Source organism: Psammomys obesus, unplaced genomic scaffold, assembly GCF_907164565.1.
Source record: "Psammomys obesus unplaced genomic scaffold, mPsaObe1.curated_primary_1811, whole genome shotgun sequence".
NCBI classification, from domain to species: Eukaryota; Metazoa; Chordata; class Mammalia; order Rodentia; family Muridae; genus Psammomys; species Psammomys obesus.
The window spans coordinates 5,287,132-5,307,832 of record NW_026596095.1 but is presented as its reverse complement, the minus strand read 5'-3'; the positions used below and the strand labels follow the sequence as shown (position 1 = coordinate 5,307,832).

The 20,701-nt window shown below is 39.4% G+C and overlaps 1 protein-coding gene across 1 annotated transcript in view; it reads left to right on the top strand.

The window, feature by feature from the left end:
- Positions 1-1,632: 1,632 nt before the first annotated feature.
- Positions 1,633-20,701, top strand: part of Plppr4 (phospholipid phosphatase related 4) — a 37,527-nt gene continuing 18,458 nt past the window's right edge. Inside the window, exon 1 of the mRNA XM_055628326.1 lies at positions 1,633-1,885. Coding sequence (XP_055484301.1) covers positions 1,808-1,885 — 78 coding nt within the window. The 5' untranslated portion in view covers positions 1,633-1,807. The remainder of the gene's footprint in view (positions 1,886-20,701) is intronic.

Below are 20,701 nucleotides of genomic sequence, written 5' to 3'. Positions count from 1 at the left end.
AGGAGGAAAAGAAGAAAGAAGAAGAAGAAAGGAGTGGAAGCCTTGACCTGTGACTGTTACCTAGTATAAAGAAAATTTACCACGTACCTAAATTTGGAGCAGAAGCATGAAGTGGAGTTTATGAACTGTGTGCATAAACAAATAGGTACAGTAAGATCAAGGTTTTGAAGCTAGACTGGGATGCCCTCACCATCAGGCCCAGGACTCAGTGAAGTCCAACAATCAGAATGACCCTCAAGATTCAGGATAAAATAAAGAACTCGGGGGTTTGAGGGCATGGTGGGAAATGAGTGATTGTTTTTCAGAAGTCCTTATGAGGGTTAAGAAGGGAAGACTTGAAGATTGTAGCGCAAAATTGCTTTTTCTTCTGCCAGTCAACACAAGACATGGTGGCAGCTGTGGAGGAGGACAGGTACTCCTTTTTGAAGACCAGAATATTCTTTTTCCGTAGCTTCCAGTTCTCTGAGTGAGGTAAAGTCAGCTGACTCTGTGGCCTTTGAGAAGTTAGAAGGTATGCATGGAACCATGACCAACTAAAAAGGAAACAGTTAGGATTGTGAGGTGGGGAGGCTTAAAGCTATGGCCCCAAGATCACGTGTTGGGTTTTTATCCTGCTGTAGTTAGCTGTTTGGAGAAACATCTACCTGGGGATAGAGTTTCCTTACCTGAGTAGGGTGCATAAGTGGCAAGAAATGAGCAACTGCACTGCAGGGCTCTGAAACCTAATCCTGGTAGAATGAGTAGGGCCAAGACGCTGAATGGGTAGCGAAACATGAGTGTTAGCAATGTAGCCCCTTGCAAACTCCACTGGAGCAGCAGTGAAACAAAACAGCTGAAAAGAAGGCTGGGGATTCGGAGTCACGTGGTTGGCAGGGAGCCGGCGGAGGTGCTAGAACAGATAGTCACAGAAGTGGCTGATCATCCGCATGCGTTGCTTTGTGTTCACGGAGTTTTTCTTCCGCAAAAAGAATCGCAAAGTTGAGAGCAACCGTGGACCCTGCCAACCCGGTGGAGTCCCGCTTCCATGGCTGTTAGGGAATAGGAGTGAGGTTAACATTTTCTGGGCTCTAGGGCCAATGAGGATGCCCGGTTCACCCCGACTCTTCAGATGCAAGAAACCCTCACTTTGCTTCCCAGCTTCCCTCAGTGCTTCCCTGGCAGTTATCTCCCTAGAGACCCGCAGGCAGAGCTGTCACACTTGGGTAGCAGCCAGCTCCCAGTGAGTCCCCTCCATGGCCTACTTGTCAGTGTGAAGTCCGAGTTTTAATTCCGCACAGGAGGTGATCTCTTTTATTGCCACGGACAGGGGTGCTGAGCAGGCTTCTGCTCTCCAGGAAGCCAAGAGGAGCCCCAGGTAGGTGATCGCCTGAGACCAGGTGCCCAGGCTCCTCAGTCTAGCTTCTGCACAAACCGGGAGTGCTTCCCCCACTTTTCCCTATTTTTGACGTCAGGCTCCTGCAGCTGGCAGAGGAGCCTCTCGGTGGAGAGCCCAGGGAGAGTGACAGGGAGGGGAAGCCATCGCAGCAACAGCTTGGAGGAGGCGGCTGCCTAGCCCTTGCAAGCACAACCCCGGGCTTAAAGCAGGACCTAAGAAGGAGACCTGCGGCTCCGGGAACCGCGGGCTTACTGCAAAGAGGGGCGGGGAGAAGGCGGGGGCGCTGCATGCAGCGCGCTGGCTCCAGCGGTGCCCGCGGGGAATGTGACATCACAGGCGCCGGGCGCTTGTGGCTGGAGCAGGCAGCTCGCCTCCGCCGCGCGGTGCACACCTCGCCCGGGGGAGGACGCGGAGCCCCGGCAGGCGGCCGGGATGTCGGCGAAGGAGAGGCCAAAGGGCAAAGTGATCAAGGACAGCGTCACTCTCCTGCCCTGTTTTTATTTCGTTGAGGTGAGTTGGCCCAGCGCCCTGGCATAATGCAGATCATTCCGGACAGCGAATTCGGGTCCTGGGTAGGGCTGGCGACCACACCGGAGCACCAGGGCGGAGTGCGCCTCTCTGCCCTCCCCAAATGCTGGACCCTCTCCTTTCCCCCACAGGTTTTTCTCCAGAGCTCCCCTGGGTCCGCCTGAGAACACCTGCCAGCACAGGCTGGCTGTCACTAGGGGTGGCTTGTTGGGTGGCCTTCCTGGAAGAGATACCTGTGAGAGTATGAGTCTAGTTTCCAGCCCTGTAGCGCCAGCGTCCATCAGTGCCCCGGAGGGGCCATGATGCCTGTATTTTGGAATTTGTGTTTTTCAATTTGCTGACTGTATCTAGAACTCTGTGAGCTTTTGGTGGGTATTCACATGCATATAGCTGTGCCTGGGGTATAGGAACAGAGATGTGGTGTTACATTGGTGGCTTTTATTAACCCTCCAAAACCCATCTCCTACTACAGTTGCTATGGTACTTCGTCTGCTTCTAAAATTGGGTCATTTCTAGATGGCAGTCATCAGTCTACTAGCCCTTTGCCATGGTGTGTGGGTGTGTGCACGGATGCATACATATATTCCTATATATGTATATAGCTCAGTGCAGATGCATGCCTAAACGTGTCTGACATCATGTGGGTTCGCATTATCTGCATCCGTGCTTTTATTCTGACTTGAGCAGCATTACAGTTAAGCAATTTACATGGGTTGCACTCATCATGAATCTCTATGACTTACCTAATGCAGCATTTGAGGGAGGAACAGTTAATGGGAGGGGTGTAAAGATTGACAGGTACAGGATTCCATGTACTGTGATCCATTGCATTCGGAAGACATTTTTTTTTTAAGCAAAGGGTTTGCTAAATTACAGGTGGAGAGGGGATGTGTTGCATACATTTAGGAAAATCTAACAGTTTTCAGTGTAAAACCGTTCCATGTAATTACATCTCAGGTTGAATAGAGAATTTTAAACTATTGCTGCACTATGAATAGCCTTCCTTCGTTGTCTTTTCAGCCAAACATGGAGGCTCCCACTTCCAAGCACAGAGCAGATTCTGTATTTGTTGACTGAGAGGATTTATCTGGGTTGGGGAAGAGCTACTGTCTTGAAACTTGTCCTGTCTTGAAACTAAGCCTGTCCTTAGAGAATACTATATATCTGGAAGTTCCTTTTATGAACCATATGTTTTTAAATGATTTCAGTTTTAAGAGAGATGTCTGTGACCTGCCTAAGTTTCAGAGAAATGACCTGTGACCCCTTTAGCTAGGACCTATAGGAAAGAAGCAGAGTGAGAGACAGAGAGAAGAGAACCCTATTTGCTTAAAATCATTGTTTCATTTATTGTCCTTTTTTTTAACAAGAAAACTTGAGGCTATCACATAGGTGATTGAAAAATGTGGGCCCAGAAGGTTCCATGAACAGAATAAAGGAGTAGAAAACTGGGATTCCTGCCTCCCAGAACAGTGGCTAGACCACTTGTGGCATTGCTAGTCTGTTTTAGTGGTGTTTCTTGATAAAGCATTTTTAATCACATCTAAATCTATTATATTTATTGGGGAGAAATTAATGATTTTTAGGGTCTGTCTCTAAGACATACTCACCTAAGGTCAGCTGGAAGCTGACAACACCAGAAGACAGCTGTATGGCTTCTAGGAACACTTCCTGAGTGGAGGTACAAGCAAAAGAACTGAATTGACCCTTAAGGAATCCAAGCACAGACTCTTAAGGAACCTCTCATGGAATACATGTCCTGTGACCTAGGATTTTAAAAGAAAAAAATTTATTTTTAATTCATGGGAATGGTGTCTCCAGGAACAAACATCTTACAAGTGTTACTTGTTTTCTGGGAGTATAGATCATTACTTTCACTTTGATCCACTCCAACACCCCCTATGAATTTATTTCAAGACAAGTTACAGAAAGATCACTTGAAGATAATCACTGAGTTTGTTATAAGACTTGGTTTTGTTTTTACTTTCTTCTTTTGTTTTTTGTTTGTTTGTGTTTTGAAATGTGGTGCCATGCAGCCTAAGCTTGCTTTAAACTAACTAGTAGCAAGACTGGCCTTGAGTTCCTGACCCTTCTGCCTGTCTACCTTCGATATACTGGGATGACAGGAGTTGATTACTGTGCCTGCTTCGTAGAGTTTAAATGAGCATCTATTTCACTGTATTTGAGGGTAATAGACTTCTAATAGAGACGTACAAAATTGGATTGCAAATTATCTCCCTGAAACTTAAATGCATGATGAACCCCTAAAGAGACTGCAGATGATGGGAGAAAGCATCAGTCTTCCAGCTATTTAGGAGTTGGCAGGAAACACCACCCAGATCCTTAGGAATGACTCATTCTGTAGCTAGTGGGATGAATCTTTGCAGGATGAGTCTCTATTACAAGATGAATAAACGGAGCTTGAATTAACATGTCAATAAAAGGCACTAGAAAAGTGACACTTGGCTTTGGGACATAGTTCCCCAAGATCCAAGAATTATGATAGATTGGCAAAATAAAAATAAATCTCCTTCCATCACATATCAGCATAGATATTATAATTGAAGTAACATACAAAGTATGAAAGGACCAGTATTCAGGGAAAAAAAAAATATTGAGGTCTTCTGATAGAGGGAACAAAGCTGTCTTTCTTGAAGACATTTGGACCATTTTAAATTGCTGTTCACAGTACTGATGGGACACAAAGAAACTTAATTGGTAAATTTTTGCTGGGACCACAGAGGGTTAAAAATCAACCTAGATGCAATTCTGGCAAGAAAATAGCAACATTTGGTTGATTGGGAACAAAATGGACCTTAAAGATAGATTGACCTGATTCAAACATCACCTGTGCCATGCAGTGGGTAATTTTGACCATGTTAGCTCTCTAATTGCACATTTCCTTCTCTATGTTAAAAATCACGTAGTCTCAATATGAATATTCACATACTCATATGTAATAGAACGTAAGATGCCTGTTTCTTAGCTATAGAATATACTCTGTGACTAAAGCATCATATCAGTGTTAAGGAGGGTACATTGTGCTGTTTCATTTCCTCTTTTACAACTGACCTTGACCTGAAGTGGATCTCTCACTGCTAGGTTGGACAAGGTCCACTTCATTAGTTCACAATGTTATCCAGAAGTCATCTCCTCCCAACTTTCTAGAAGGCAATTGAGTTTCACAATTTCCCTGGACTCAGTCTGCAATGTTGGTCATGGGTAGGGACAGTGGAGCTCTCCTAGCTTTGTATAGGAAATATGACCTTTATTTATAAATCCTTTAGAAGAACATGCACCTTCTTGCTCAGTCTTCAGTGTTTCTGTTTTAGAAGGAAGCCAATGAATCAGTGAGATGGCTCAAGCCCAATGACCTGATGTCAATCCATGGTGCCAACATGGCAGAAAGGTTAGAAGCCACATGCTACCCTTTGACCTCTAAATTATAATATACAACATACATACATACATATATACACAATGAGTAAATAAATGTAATTTTTCAATAAGAGAGGTCATCTAGATTTTTAAAATAGAAATTAAATAACACAGCCAAGTTTATAAAGCAAAGGTTGGGGCAGAATGGGTACCAACTCAGACTTACTCTACTTACTGAGAGAATATACAGACAGGAAAAGTTACCCACTCTGTTTCCCTCTACTAAAAACAAAAAGAAGGCTCTTGGGGGCTGGAGTGGAATGATCACTTGAATCCACGAGTTTGAGATCAGGCAGAACAACAATTCTGAGACCCTGACTCAAAAAGCAAGCAAGCGCATAAACAAGCAACAACAAAAGGGGGAGATGTGGTGAGAGGTGAGCCTGTTGTCAAAGGCGAGAGAGCTCTCTGGAGGAAGACAAGCTTCCTCAGCTCAGCTGTCCTCAGCTGGAAGACACCCAACACGAAGTGTGCACTCTTCATGCTGTCTCACTAACCAGCAGCTGGGGTCCCCAGGCTACACAAGGAGCAGGGAGGCTCTGGCCCGCTTACTCTAGTAAAGTACCTCTATGATCCTGCGGGCACAAGTCACAATGTTCAGCTTCAAAGTTCCAGCAATCCTGTCCTGGTTTGCGGCCACACCCAACAGTGAGTTGATGGGCAGAATGTTTGGGGTTTTGTTGTTGTTGTTTTGTTTTCCTTTCATCTTTGGTTTAGCTGAATAGGAGGTTCATGGTTGACAGTAACATCCTGTGACAGTTTGCAAGACAAGATGACTTCTAGAAAGGCACCCTACTTTATGAATTTGTTGGATAATTCGGTTTTTCACTGTTCAGTGGGAAAAAAGAAAGATCAGCCATGGAAGGTCCCTCAACAAGCACATAGCTAATGCAATATTATATTCAACCAAAAGTAAACCAACATTCTCTTGAATTTTAATTTGCAAAGACCTCTCCAAGTGATAGCTGTATCATCTATGTTTGTAATTGTACCTGAGAGCAAAGCTAGCATTAGGTGAAGGCTTTCCAGGTTTAATCAGCCAGTATTGCATCCAATGAGTCTGGTAGTTTGGGTGGACCCTTTATGTTAAGCTCAATAACAATCCTCCTGCACAAAGGCTTATAATTTCTTCTCATTAGTCATATTGCTCAAAGATCATTCAACATATAATATAAACACATAATAAATTGTTTATAAAGTCTTCAAAATGAAGATTATGAAAATAAAATAAACAGGTGACAGATTTATTTTTATTTAAACATTGTCCAATTTTTTAGCATACTTTTCAATAGTGAGATAATACCTGTGAAAGTAGAATCAATGTTTAATATGTATTCATATATTTTTAAGGAGATTTCCTCAAAGCAAAGACTGAAAACTTTAGTTTTATGTAAATTCAGACACATACTCAGAACTCTGCATGCAGACACATAGAGGCATTGAAAGTGTGAGAAAAATCATGTTTCTCCACTTGGCATATAAAAGAGAATCAGAAACATTACATAACACCTGCTTTTTAACCTAAAATTAAATGAAATTATTTCTTTTGTGAAAGTTTTCAAAAGAAATTTCTGCTTTAACTTTAACTAGCATGAACCCACAACATTTCTGTGTTCCATATCAGTTTTTCAAGTTTATGTAGCTTATTTGATCTTCCTGTGCAATATGGTTTATTTTCTTTTACAAGAACATTAATATCAGCTAGAAAAATAGCATCACAACATTTCAGCATTTCCATGTACCAAGATAGTAACTGTGAATTTCCCCTCCTTTTCTGGATCAGAGAGAGATAGTCTTCTCAAAAACTACTCTAAACCCTGCCAAGTGAGATGAGATGGCAAATCGCCCCTCCCCCGCCGGTTACAATCCACAAATTGATGAGAGAGAGAGAGAGAGAGAGAGAGAGAGGAAAGAATAGATTTCTAAATTCTAGACATAGAGTTAAATGAGGACACTCCTGCAACACCAAGAACTAAGCATATAGCCTTCTGTCAGTGACGTCTCTCTTCTCTGCCTAGGCACAATCTCTGTCTTTTCTCCAAGAGTAAAATCGCTTCTTCATTTTTATACCAGGAAAATATTAGTTCACTTCTATCAACATCAAGGAGAGTTATAATGGTAGTGTTGTTGATGATGGTGGTGGCAATGACCTTAGCCATAATAATAACGAAGGATGGTGAATTTCAAGCGTTCTTCATGTGGCAGAAGTTCTGGCTACCTTATTCCTCGTCCTCAGACCCATCACAGTAAGGAAGTAATTTGTTCTTGTTTGTTTTGTTTTTGTTTTTGGATTGTGTGACAGAATCTCAATTTATAGCCCAAGCTTGGCTCAAATTTTAATCCTCTGGTTTTAGCCTCCCAAGTTCTGGGATTATGCCTGGCCTCAAATAAGGCATTATTATCTCTGCTTTTAAAAGTCAGAAAATTGTAGCTCAAATAGATAAATATCTTTACCAGAGACATTACAAGCAATGGAAGAAGCCAGTATTTGAGTACAGGCCCATTTTGCTCACACACTGTGACTGCATGTTGCGCCTTGCATGCTTCCAGGATTGATGCTGGATTAAGTGACAAATCAAAATAGACACACCTCTCTTTGATCTGGCTCGCTTCATCAGATTGGAGGTCTGGTCGAGATTTTGTCAGCTCTGAAGAATAGAAGTTTTCTGTGCATTTAACTAGTGAATTCGGTTTGCTGGTTCTGTTTTTCTGTTTGGTGATAAGTGGCTCCCTTCTGGCATGGATATTTTGAACCTATAATGATTGCGCACTTGCAAAAAATGTTTCATTTAGGCCAGAAATTAATGAGGAGCTATGTGCAGGAAGGAAGGGAAGACATGGAACTGAGAGTTTAAGGAGGTGGAATGGATAGAATAGGTTCACAAAGTGATAGAGCTGGGTAAATGCCACTTAGTAAGTAGAAACAAAGGGAGGCCAAGCCAAGTAGGGTTAGGAGGGAGATCTTAGGAAAATTGGAGGTTAGGGGTGAATGCCTACAAGCTTATAGGAGATCCAACCTGTGCACGAACCTTGGAGACCTCTTTAGGCATTCAGGTTGTCTAAGATGAGTTGCATCTGAGGCAAATATTATGCTGCAAATGTATTTCAAATGTCAGTTACAGAACAAGTACTCCTTCGGTGCATATGTGTATATACTACAGTGTACAAAAGCCTAGGCACTCTCTCAAGCAAACACTCTCGTACAAAATACAAAATTATAAATCCTTATTACAGAATTAACTCCATAATCCAAAAACATCTGGCCTGACTCGAAACTTTCAGGTACAAGAAAAATGTTTTAAAAAGTTAGAGTTTAACTAAAGGTATGTATTGACCATATCGGACCAAGAATAGGACCAAGGTTTTCTGAGTTCCATTGCAGTGCTCTTTTCTAGTGACTATATTTCTAGAATTATTTTATTAAGTATATTTTATTTTAAGAATTTGATGCGCAAATATAATGAGCTTTGATTAGGTCCGTCCCCACATCCCACCCCAGTTCCTCCTAGTCACTTTCCACAGCTCCTTCCCAACTTCATATCATCTCTCTTTATAAAAACAAGAATAACATACTGAGTTCAGTTAGTGTTTTCCATATGGAGCACAGGCAACCTACTAGGGGCTACAACTATGAAGAAAACTGACTAATCCTCCCTAGGTGGCCATCAACAGTCAATATTTCCTCAGTTAGGACCTTGTGAGCTCCTACATCTGTGCTGGGATTTTGATTGACTTGAACTTTGAGCAGGTACCCACAACTGCTGGGAGCTCACGACAGAGTGGCCCTGTAATGTCTAGAAGGCGCTGTTTCTCAATAGTCCTTTCCAACTTCTGGTTCTTAAAACCTTTCTGCCTCTCCTTCCACTATGTTCCCACTCTGTGTAAAAGAGTGTTCTGGTCTGAATAATAACAGCTCATGCAGGTCTTTCTAACTCAGCATGTAGACGTTTGTGCCCATTTCCCAGTGTCTTTTATGGCATCATATCAAACAGCACGTTAGAGCAGTCATAACCGGATCTTTTCCTTTCCTGAACTGTTATCCTTTTATTTGTTTATTTTTTGATGGAGCGTACTTGCATCCAAAGATAAAAATACTAAAAAAGTACATTTTCCCATCCCATTGCCAAACTGTTCACATATAATTTCACAGTTTCTTCACTTGATATCAGTGGAGTCTTGTACAAAGGGGAAAGGAAACACTGGAGGAAATAAGAATACGATCTTTAAAATATTTATAAAATACCTGAATTTCCCACTATTCATTAATATAATTTTAATTATGTGTGGTTGTCTCATGTAATTCTCAAACAAAGGTTAAGAGCAGATATTAACTCTCATTTACTAGTAAACTTTCATTTATATAGTCTGGCACAGAGAAGTCTAGGGATTCAGTTTAAAACACAACTATTAGGGGAATGAAGAGATGACTCAGAAGTTGAAACATTTTCCCAAAAGTGTGAAGAACAGGATTGGACTCTCAGACGCCCAAATAAATGTCAAGTGGGAATGGCGAGCAACTTACATGGAATTCCCTGGAGCAAGCGGGTTAGCAACGCTTGCCACATTAGTGAGCTCTGTGTTTGATTGAGAGTCTGTATCAGGGAGTGAGGTGCAAGAGCAATGGAAGATGATTCTCAACAGCAACCTCCGGTTTCCACATGCAAACACACCCTGTGTGTTAATCCACACAGGCACATGCATACATACATGCATCTCCCTCTCACTCTTTTTCTCTCCTCTCTCTCTCTCTCTCTCTCTCTCTCTCTCTCACACACACACACACACACACACACACACACACACACACACGAAAAAGAAAGAAAGAAAATGGACCAGAGGTCCTATCATCATATGATAAGGAAGTAGAAATTTCGTATTTAAATTGTGAGGGCTATGAGCCTCTCTGTTCTCTAAGGTACCTTGTAGAATCAGTTAGAACTGAAATTACAGATAACTATGCAAAGGAATGATTTCTTTCTGGTCAAGTGGGTTTAGAAATGTTGAATGCCAAGGGAAAAAATGTTAATTGTGACATAATTAATGTTGAGGTGTGTGTGTGTGTGTGTTTTTCCCCTCTGTGAGTAATTAGACCCTGAAACAATTGGCACTGAGGTCCATTACCGTTTGCTTGGTTGTTTTTAAATCAGGGGAAAAAAATGTCAATCAACATAGGAGAAAGGCTAATAGCTTGCTTGTTGTAACAAAATGGGCTCTGACTATTTTAAAGTTGAACAACCCGTTAGGCCTACTACTGAGAAAAATAAATATGAGTAATTAAAATCAATTCAGTTTTAGTAAGTAAAGAAAAATATCAGTATAATTAACAGACAAATATTGCTTAAGGTGGGAACAATGGAAATATGTGAGAACACATTGTCACAATTTAATACCACACCAAAAGCCTGTGCTTAGAGACTGGTCACAGGTAACCTGCCACCTCACAGGGTTCTGGCTTCAGACACTGGCTTCTCAGACATGGAGTCCCAACAGAGCCAATTATACTCTGTTAAATAAGAAATGTCAAAATGATGTTCCGGGGTTGATTTATTTTGTAATTTCATGACCATCTAACCACCCATTAAATACATTATTTACTGATTGCTTATCATGTTCCTCTTGGTTAGTTTGGATGGAAACGATATCTAAGCATTACTGAAGGGTTTCCTACTGGGAAGGAAATTTTCAGTTAATTGTTATTGAGTAAATGAAATAAAATAATGCTAATTGTGGAAACATTTGATTTTTCATTTTTTCCCCCTAGTACTGGACTCAAACCCAGGTTCTTGTATAAATCTGTGCAAACACTCTACCACACAGCTACATCTCCAGCCCATAGCCTTTTAGTAACTGTCATATTTACTTTGTGGAGACATTGTTACCTGTAAGGTAAATTACAGTGAATTCTATAGCAGGAACATTGCCCTGTCTTCTAGATTATTGGAAGACTGGAGATTGGTGTCAATGTCTGTGGTTTACAATAAACCCTCATTTTAAAACCATACTTAGGCTTATTTTATCATTTATGAGAAAATCCTACCGACTATTTGTTTAACATAGAGAGAGAAAACTAGAACATTTGGTAGATGTCTGTATTGTTTCTCTTTTGAAACAAAAACCAACAATTGAAAGTGAAAACACTGCTCTCTCTCTTTTTCTCTCTCTGAGTATATGCTCACCTTCCTTTTAATTAGAATATGTCAAGAAATATTTGCTCAACACTACCCAGCAGATGGTATAAAAACATATTTAATTTTAAAGTTTTAAATTATTTTTTAAAATTAATTTTAAAGTCCCATATTTAATTTTAAAGTTCCTCAGTGATTTGGAGAGAGGATGGGACACTGGTGGATGTTTCTAAGAAAGGACACAGCAACTATAAATATGAACTCAGGAGTCAAATGGCTTGAATTTGCAATCCAGCTACCAAGCAGAATACCTTTACCAAAAAAAAAAAAAATCATGTAATTTCCCTGTGCTCTGTTCTTTTATCCATAAGACATCTGTAATAGTAGCATCATCTTAAATAAATGAGCCATGGAGATTTTCTGAACTCAGTATGCAAAGTACTTTACATAGTACCTGTCAAATATCAGGAGCATTATATTGCTATCAGCACCATATTTTTGAAAGTCAGCTGTATGTTACAGGGAAAGAGAAATTATGCCCATATGAAAGGATTTACAAAGCAATTACTTTCAACACATGAAATACTGGTCCCCAGCCTCAGGTCTTCATCTCTAATTTGGTTTCAAGAACAAAATTATTTCCAAGACAATGCACATACTTCAATGTCTAATCATGTATGAGAAGCCAATCTTCAGTGCCTGGGGTTAAGGCTGATGCTTTTACAAAATCCAGCCCCCAAGCTTCGTGCTAGATCAATATTCAAGTAATAAAAGCAGCCACTAAGAATTATATAAAGCTTTGCTATTAAATCAGTGAGTGGTTGTAATTAGTCTTATTAGAGTTACAGAAATGTAGTTTATATTCAGGCATAATGACACAGAACAGATTTTCCTCCATTACATGTAACATATATATATGTATATAGGTATGGTGGCTATTTCCTATTAACCTATTGGGAGGATCCAATTTAAGCTTCTTGTGTTCTTGAATACTAGGAAAATTGTTAGAGCTCAAAAAATAGAAATATTTCTGTTGGTGTATATGTATGGTCATGTTCCTTCAGATCATCAACAGAGGAAGAAACTTATTCTATATGGGGCACCATCAATGTATCAGGGATAAAGAAGTAAACATAACAGAGTCTCTGCTCTAAAAACCCTGCTGTTTGAATAGGAAAGATAGGCAAATGGGCAATTTCTGTCACAAATAATGAATGATGATGGCTGTGATCCAGGCATCCTCAGGACATCACAGTGAGGCGGCAGGAAACCAGAAGCTCTAAAAGCCAGAAAACTTTCAGAGCCTTCAGTGTGCCCAATTTCTGATATATTGAAAGAATTCACTAAGGAACGTAAACATGGAGACAAAGCCAGCCCTCACCCTAAGTTCTTAAGATATCACCAAAACAAATAAAAATAAGGACGGCTTTGGAGAAGCTACACAAAGAACCTATTAGACCTGGGAATAGTTTCTTAATAGGACTGCGGTTTCGAAAAAGTGTCAAGCATCCCCCATTCTTGCTTTTGCTCAAGCGCCTTGCACACATGGCTCCCTCTAACCTTCTGTCATTTGAGCTGACATGGTCGTTGACTTCTTTTCCTGAAAAGCATTAGGCTAGTGCCAGATGGCCATATGTGACAGAGCAGCAGTAAGATGCAATGGGGGCACAGGATTCCAGGAATTTAACAGAGCAGGATCCAATTATTGGCCTTACCAAGCAGGCATCAAACTCACTGTTGAACGTATCTGGGGCAGAGTCTTTATCCTAAAATATACCATGAGATTCCCAGTGAAGTAACTGAAATTAAATCAGACAAGTAGGAGGAAACATCTAAATAAAAATCAGCGTCCGCATCTCTCTAAGTGTGTCTATGCTCAATATGCTCAATAAATTCCAATTTAAGTCAAAGTGCAATGGTATCTAAAAGTCTATTAAGATCAGCTCAGTACCTTACATGAGTGCCTTAGACCTGACCATAAGCTAAACACTGTAAACAAACTATATTCTACTTCCTTTGAGAGTAACCTCCTGGTCTCTTTCAATTAAATCCCCCAAGCATTTAGTGAACATCTCCAAAACACTGATTTATATAATGATCTGACATTCCGAATCCTGATCTTAGGATGAGACTAGTAAGATACAAATATCTATAACCAAAGGCAAATGAACAAGTGTTTAATGAAGCTATATATGAAATGTAGGAAATGGGCACCTCAGCTCTGAACAGAGAACAGAAAAAATTGCAGAGGGGGAAAAGATATGAAACAATATTTGTTTTGTTTTGTTTTTTTAATTAAAAGTGTCGCGTAATGCAAAGATTTACAAGATGTCACTTTTGAGATATGAGCACTATAGGAAACTGACACACGTTTGCAGAGCGTATGGCATGTAGACATGGGTCAACATGTTAAAACAACAGTCATGAGTGTCATTGCAAAAAGTCCTCACATGCTTCGCTATTACCAGGGTGCTGGTTAAGGTGCGAGTTCTATGAAAATCAGCCTGTTAGCACTGGTAGAGGAAGGGGAAAAAAGAAACACACTGTGAAAAAGTAACAGAGACAGGAAAACTTAATGCTTTTATTTAGGGTGGTGATGACTGAACGAAGTAGGAGGAAATACTCATTCAACCTGCTCTTTTATTGAGACCAAAAATGTCGGCGTGCTCTTATAACCTGTTTTTAAGGTTCTTTATTACTCCAGATATGTTACAATGAAGACAAAACTGATTTTATAAATCGTAAAACTTCATACTGTATTTTTTATACTATTATTGTCAATATTTTGAGGAAATGTCTGTATTGTTTACACAAAAAAAAAATGCCAAAGAATGTGATTAAATTTTGTATAACAGGGGCATGAAAATGTCTTCATCACAGTGCATTGGCAACTTTTTCAGCAACCTTAATAAAACTCTTTTGACCTATTAATATTTTTCCTTATTTAAATTCTCATCGAAATTTCACATTTTGTGCATGTGTTCATGTGTGTGTATGAACATCCGTGTGCATATATGTGGGACCTAGACTTGTATATTGAGCTTGTTCCTCATTCTCCACTTCATTATTTTCCTTCCCCCACCCCCTTCTGTGTTTTTGTGTGACTGAATGTACGCATGCAGGTATAAGTGTTTTTCAGCACTTGTGGGAAGGTCAAAAGGTAGCCTTGAGTTTGGAACCTTGGCCAGCTGGCCTGAGAACATCTGGGGATTCTCCTGTTTCTGCCTCCTATCTTTCTGTTAGATCACTGGGATTACAGAGGTGGCTACTGCAGTCAGCTTTCCTGTGGGTTCTGTGTGGTTTTACAAGGATCACAGAGATTGTCAATGGTGATCCTCATGCTTGCTCAGTAAGTGCTTTAATCTGACAAGCAATCTCCCCAGCTTCTCCTCTTTGCTTTTTGAATCAGGTTCTCTCATGAGCCAGGAGGTAGATAGTGCATCTCAAAGGCAGGAGATACTCCTAGCTATTCTTTCCACTGCACTGGGATTACAGCAAAGGCCACACTTGAATATTTTTCATATAGGTGCTAGGGATCAAATTCAGATCTTCATACTTGCACCAAACACTTCATCCACGAAGCCGTTGCCCCAGCCCTAAATTCCTCATTGTTTATGATTTGGGGCTATCTGTCAAAATAGCTCTTAAATTTCCTAGTTCAGAGCTGTTGTTATCTAAAAAATCTTCCTTTGAACAATTTGCATAATTATGTTCTTTGACTTCTTGTGGCATTCCTCATAGCAAAACCAATATAACTTTGAATTTGTTTGTGCAAGTATAGTTCCTCCAAAACGAGGATGCTTCTTACGCTTAAACAATCCTGTGGCCCTGGCTGGAGCTCCCTCCTTCCTTCTCATAACTTTTACCACCCAGATAGCACATTACAGTCCTTAAAGAATGAAGAAACATCTCACTTTGAATAGTTGTGAGAGAGAATCAATGATCACTCTCTCTCAGGTTTCTACAACGTTCTTCTCAGGGAATGGTCCTGTTGGCCTTACTTGGATTGCAAATCCCTGAAGCCAACCTTTCTCCCTTCTTCAGTGATGAGCCACTGAATTCCTGTTATGTCTGGACAACTACACCCATAATCAGTGAGCTCTCTACAGCTATAGTTCTGTGACACATGACAACTATATCCTCTGCTGGCTGGATAGATAAGTCTACCCTGCGTTCACGGGAATTCAAGTCACTTGAATTTGATGGTTCTTCCCTCCCCGTGTAGTTTGAACTGTACACTTAAACAAGTGTCTTACATCCACTATATACGGATTCACATTTTGCCAAGTTTTCAAGGGCATTCAAAGTTTCACTCTTTTTCTATTTTAGAACTCCTGCAGTCTATCCTCCATCCCATATCCACAATGACCTTGGTAAAAGAGATTTGGGGTTCCTCTGTACCACTGTTTCATCTCTCCAAATGTTTCCAGTTTTACTTTGTGTAAAATCCCAGCTCCTGCCCTTGACTCTAATTCTCTGCCAAGCCCACCTCTCTGAAATCATCATACATTACTTTTTCCAGTTTCATACATCTAAGCTAGGCCTTATCTAAGGTAGAGAGAATTCAGGAGCTTAAATACTACCACTTTCTTCTTTAGACAATGTAATATTTTCCAAGGCTCTTTCTTAATTTTTATCCACCTTTCTCTATGAGAAAGAATATTGTTAGATCAAGATCTCTGTTTAATTAAAACCTGCACGATGGCCATGTGAGTGTGCGGGCTCTCAATAGATAATTATGAAAGGAAACAGTAAGCAAAGTGTGCGACTATGCTGTGTGTGTTGACTGACCATTATAAAGATGGTGCCACTGCCCTAAGAGGATCTTCCAGGATTCTGAATCCACCGTGGCCATGAAGTAGGCCCAAGACAGAAACCAACACGTGTTTTACCAGGTGGAGAGCAAAGTGGATGCTCCCCTGTGGGGAGGAATTGTGTCCTTATTACCAGCATGCTAGAAGCAAGAAAGCAACCTGTCCCAGATAAGATGCCATGGTGAGTTTCATAAATATGTCACCAAAACTGATACTAACCATAGATTTTGATTTTTAAAACTGTTAGGAGAAAAAAATCAGCATTACACAGCCAATGTGATCTCTTAAAATACCTTTCTTTTCCTTGGCTTTGTTCTCCAACAGTTAACATTATATTTTCCTTTAAATTGCTCTGTCATTTTCACTGACAAGTTCCTTAGTGCATGGTAATTGTAAGAATTGGTCTATTCTTTTTTTAAAACAACTTTTCTACTCTTTGGGTAATTCCCCTCCTATGTATGACTTCAGAAAGTGGGTTGGCTCACACTTTTTTCTTAGCTATATCACAATTTAAGAAATAAAATATCTATACTTGTCTATGTTATATAGACAATTTTAAATCTTCAAGATCTCATTTTAAATGCTATCAAAGTCTGTTTCCTATCACACGCATATAAACTTCTACATATGTGTGCTCAAATTAGCACATCTCACCTGTTAACTTTCTTGCATTCAAACAGAACTTCTGTTGCTAAGCATCTCAAAGATGAAAAGATACTTTTGGAGACAAGTATGACAGGAAAAAAACACTGTGATTTAATTCACTGTACTTGAGTGGGAAAAGACCAAAAAAAAAATGAAAATGACAGAAACTAAATGACATTTTAAGAAAAAAAAAATGGAGACACTAACATCATAGGGATAGAAAATTATTCCTAATTTTGAAAACAAGTAAAGGTTTTGAAACAAGCTTCTACTAAAACACAGATAACTATAATATAGCTACAAAATTTGGCTAATATAAGAAAGACAAAAAGGCTTAAATATTTGTAATAGAAATTATTTTAATTCACATGTTAACTTGTTGTCTGTGGGTGTTTATGTGTGTGCATCTATTTGGAAGACATTATGATATTAGAAACTATAAGAAGGCAATATAGAAAGTAAGATTAGACTACAGCTTGAAGATTTTAGTTTGGGAAAGCATCAAACTTATTATATAGCATATTAATACAAAATAGCCAGCATGCAACAACTTCCTTTAAAATGTGCTAGGAGATTAGGGTGAGAGTCAGGAAGTATAATGCTAACATTAAAAGATCACATTGGGCAATTTTAAACAATGGCCAGCCCTTATCTGCAGAGGATTCATTTTAGGAAATTCTGAATCTACCTTACCTCTTTATAAGAGCCCTGTATGCATAATTCTTTGTACACAGTCTTATGATAAGGTTTAACTTGGGAATTAGGCATAGTGAGACATTAGCAACACTAATAAAAATTGGGACATAGTATACAATTTGTTGTAAGCGTTTGCATATTTATCCCTACATTTTCTGCTTTTTAAGTCATGGTTAGCAAAATTTATGGACAGAAAAAAAATGTGTGTAAAAGGACCAAAGTAAACCAATCTCTGCTCCAGATACTGTGTCATCTTGTTTGCAATAACTCATTTTATCCTGTCAACTGACTGGCAGTGATGGGTGTTCCCAATGTAGCTAACTTCATAGATAAGAAAACTGAAATTTAAAATTATTTCCAAGGTCATCTCAGATATAAATGAACATACTGGAACCAGAACCTCTTAGTAGCTTGAAAGCCATCCAAATCTTCTGGTTCTACTGCACTGGCAAACTTCTCAGTGTTCATTCCCATTTTCCCATGTGCACACACTGAGAAAAATTCATTCTTTGGCTATGTCTTCACCATCACATCTGAACATAGTCTACGTGTAAAGTAACCATCCACAAAAGTCCAATGGGGAATGTCTCTGCTCCAAGGAAGAATAACTTCATTTTCAGATTGGTTATATTGATAAAACTGTACTCACCTTTCTTCAGGAGACATTAAGGAGGCACCTTATAAATTTATGGGAATTTAAAAAAAAATGGATCATCAAATGTTAAATGGATGGACACTGAAGACTGCAAATCCAACTCCCATATGCAAAAGGCATATAGAAAATGTGAGAAATTTTCCAGAAAAAAAGAAAGAAAGTGCATGGAGAAATCTGGTGACGAGTAGAATAGTTAGGATTCAAATGAATAGAAAAAAATCTTTCCAAGTTTAAAGAAGTCACATATATAAGATAAAGTCTGTTGAGACTAATTAATGAATATTTTAACTAAAAAGTAATAAATACAGAACAACTATAAGCTAACAATAATCCTTGAAATTGATGCTAGTTATATTTCATTATATAAACCATTTATTTCTGTTTAATTTTTGGAAAAGACTATAAAATAGTGTTCAATACTTAAGATTTTGGAATGATCTTGGTTCAAACTCTAACTCGGCAACTTGCTGTTATAACTACTTATCACTTGCAAAAAAAAAAAAAAATGAGGACGACAATACCTATCCACTGTCCTGGCAATATGCAAATCAGATGAGTTAAAATTCAAGACCCGGCCATACCACTCCTAGGCATATATCCAAAAGAGGCTCAAGTACACAAAAAGGACATTTGCTCAACCATGTTAGTAGCAGCTTTATTTGTAATAGCCAGAAGCTGGAAACAGCCCACATGCCCCTCAACTGAAGAATGGATACAGAAATTGTTGTACATCTACACAGTGGAATATTACCCAGCAATGAAAAATAAGGAAATCATGAAATTTGCAGGTAAATGGTGGGACCTGGAAAGGATCATCCTGAGTGAGCTGTCTCAGAAGCAGAAAGACACACATGGTATATACTCACTCATATAGACATATAATATAGGATAAACCTACTAAAATCTGTACATCTAAAGAAACTAATCAAGAGAGAGGACCCTGACTAAAATGCTCAATCCCCATCCCAAAAGGCAAAGAGGGTGGACACCAGAAGAAGAAGAAAACAGGAAACAAGTTAGGAACCTGCCACAGAGGGCCTCTGAAAGGTTTTGCCCTGTAGACTATCAAAGCAGATGCTGAGACTTATGACCAACTGTTGGGCAGAGTGCATGAAATCTTATGTAAGAAGTGGGAAATAGTAAGATCTGGAGAGGACAGGAACCCCACAAGGAGAGCAACAGAACCAGAAAATTTGAACACAGGGGTCTTCCCAGAGACTCATACTCCAACCAAGTACCAGGCATGGAGATAACCTAGAACCCCTGCACAGATGTAGCCCACGGCAATTTAGTGTTCAAGTGGGTTACACAGTAATGGGAAGAAGGACTGCCTCTGACATAAACTGATTGGCCTGCTCTTTGATCACCTCCCCTTGAGGGGGGAGCAGTCTTACCAGGCCACAGAAGATGAAAATACAGCCACTCCTGATGAGATTTGATAGACTAAGATCAGAAGGAAGGAGAGGGGGACCTCCCCTCTCAGTGGACTTGGGGAGGGGCATGCATGAAGAAGGGGGAAGGAAAGTGGGATTGGGAGGGGAGGAGGGAGGGGCTTATGGGGGATACAAAGTGAATAAAGTGTAATTAATAAAAAAATAAAATAAAATACTACCAGTGGAGAAAAAAATTAATGAAGTAATTTCCAAAACAGAAAATTATCTGGCATATAGTAAGTGATAAATTTGCTAAATTAAAGATAAAAATACATTGATGTAGATTAAAACAGACATTTCTGTCACTCAGAAATACCAGAAAGAGCAGCTTTATGGATCAAGATGTAAAATTACTATTCCTGTAATAGTAGATTAAAATATTTTAATAGATAATAATAATAATAACAATAATAATAATAGATTGTGTGAAGAAATAGCCAGCTATTTAGAGTAATCCAATAATAATGGAAAGAAAAAACATAAATATTTTGGTGTAATGTTTGTTCTATGAAAACAACTCACTTGAAAACCAGAAAGACAAAACCAGATATATAATCACCATCCATCACTAATTTTTCCAGTAAACCCAGTGCCTACTTCACTGTGAGAGAGAGAGAGAGAGAGAAACTTCTTGGAAATAGAAAGTGTGATTCTATCTTCATATTTAAAAAAAAATAACTAGAAAACACTACTGGTTAAAAATATTCTCATTAAAAAAAATCTTTTTGGTTTAGTTATGTAAATATTCTGTATTCGACGAACAGCAAAACCTTAAACCGAAGAAGGGGGTCATGTGAGGAGGGATGTTTGTGGAAGCGAGAGACTGGCATTGTGTGTCTTCTTCAATTACTCCTCATTGGTTTTTTTTTTATTATTATTATTCTCATTAGTTACATTTTGTTAATTCTGTATCCCAGCTGCATCCCTCATTCCCTCCCCAATCCCACCCTCCCTCCCTCATCTCCTCCCTGCCCCTTTCCAAGTCCACTGATAGG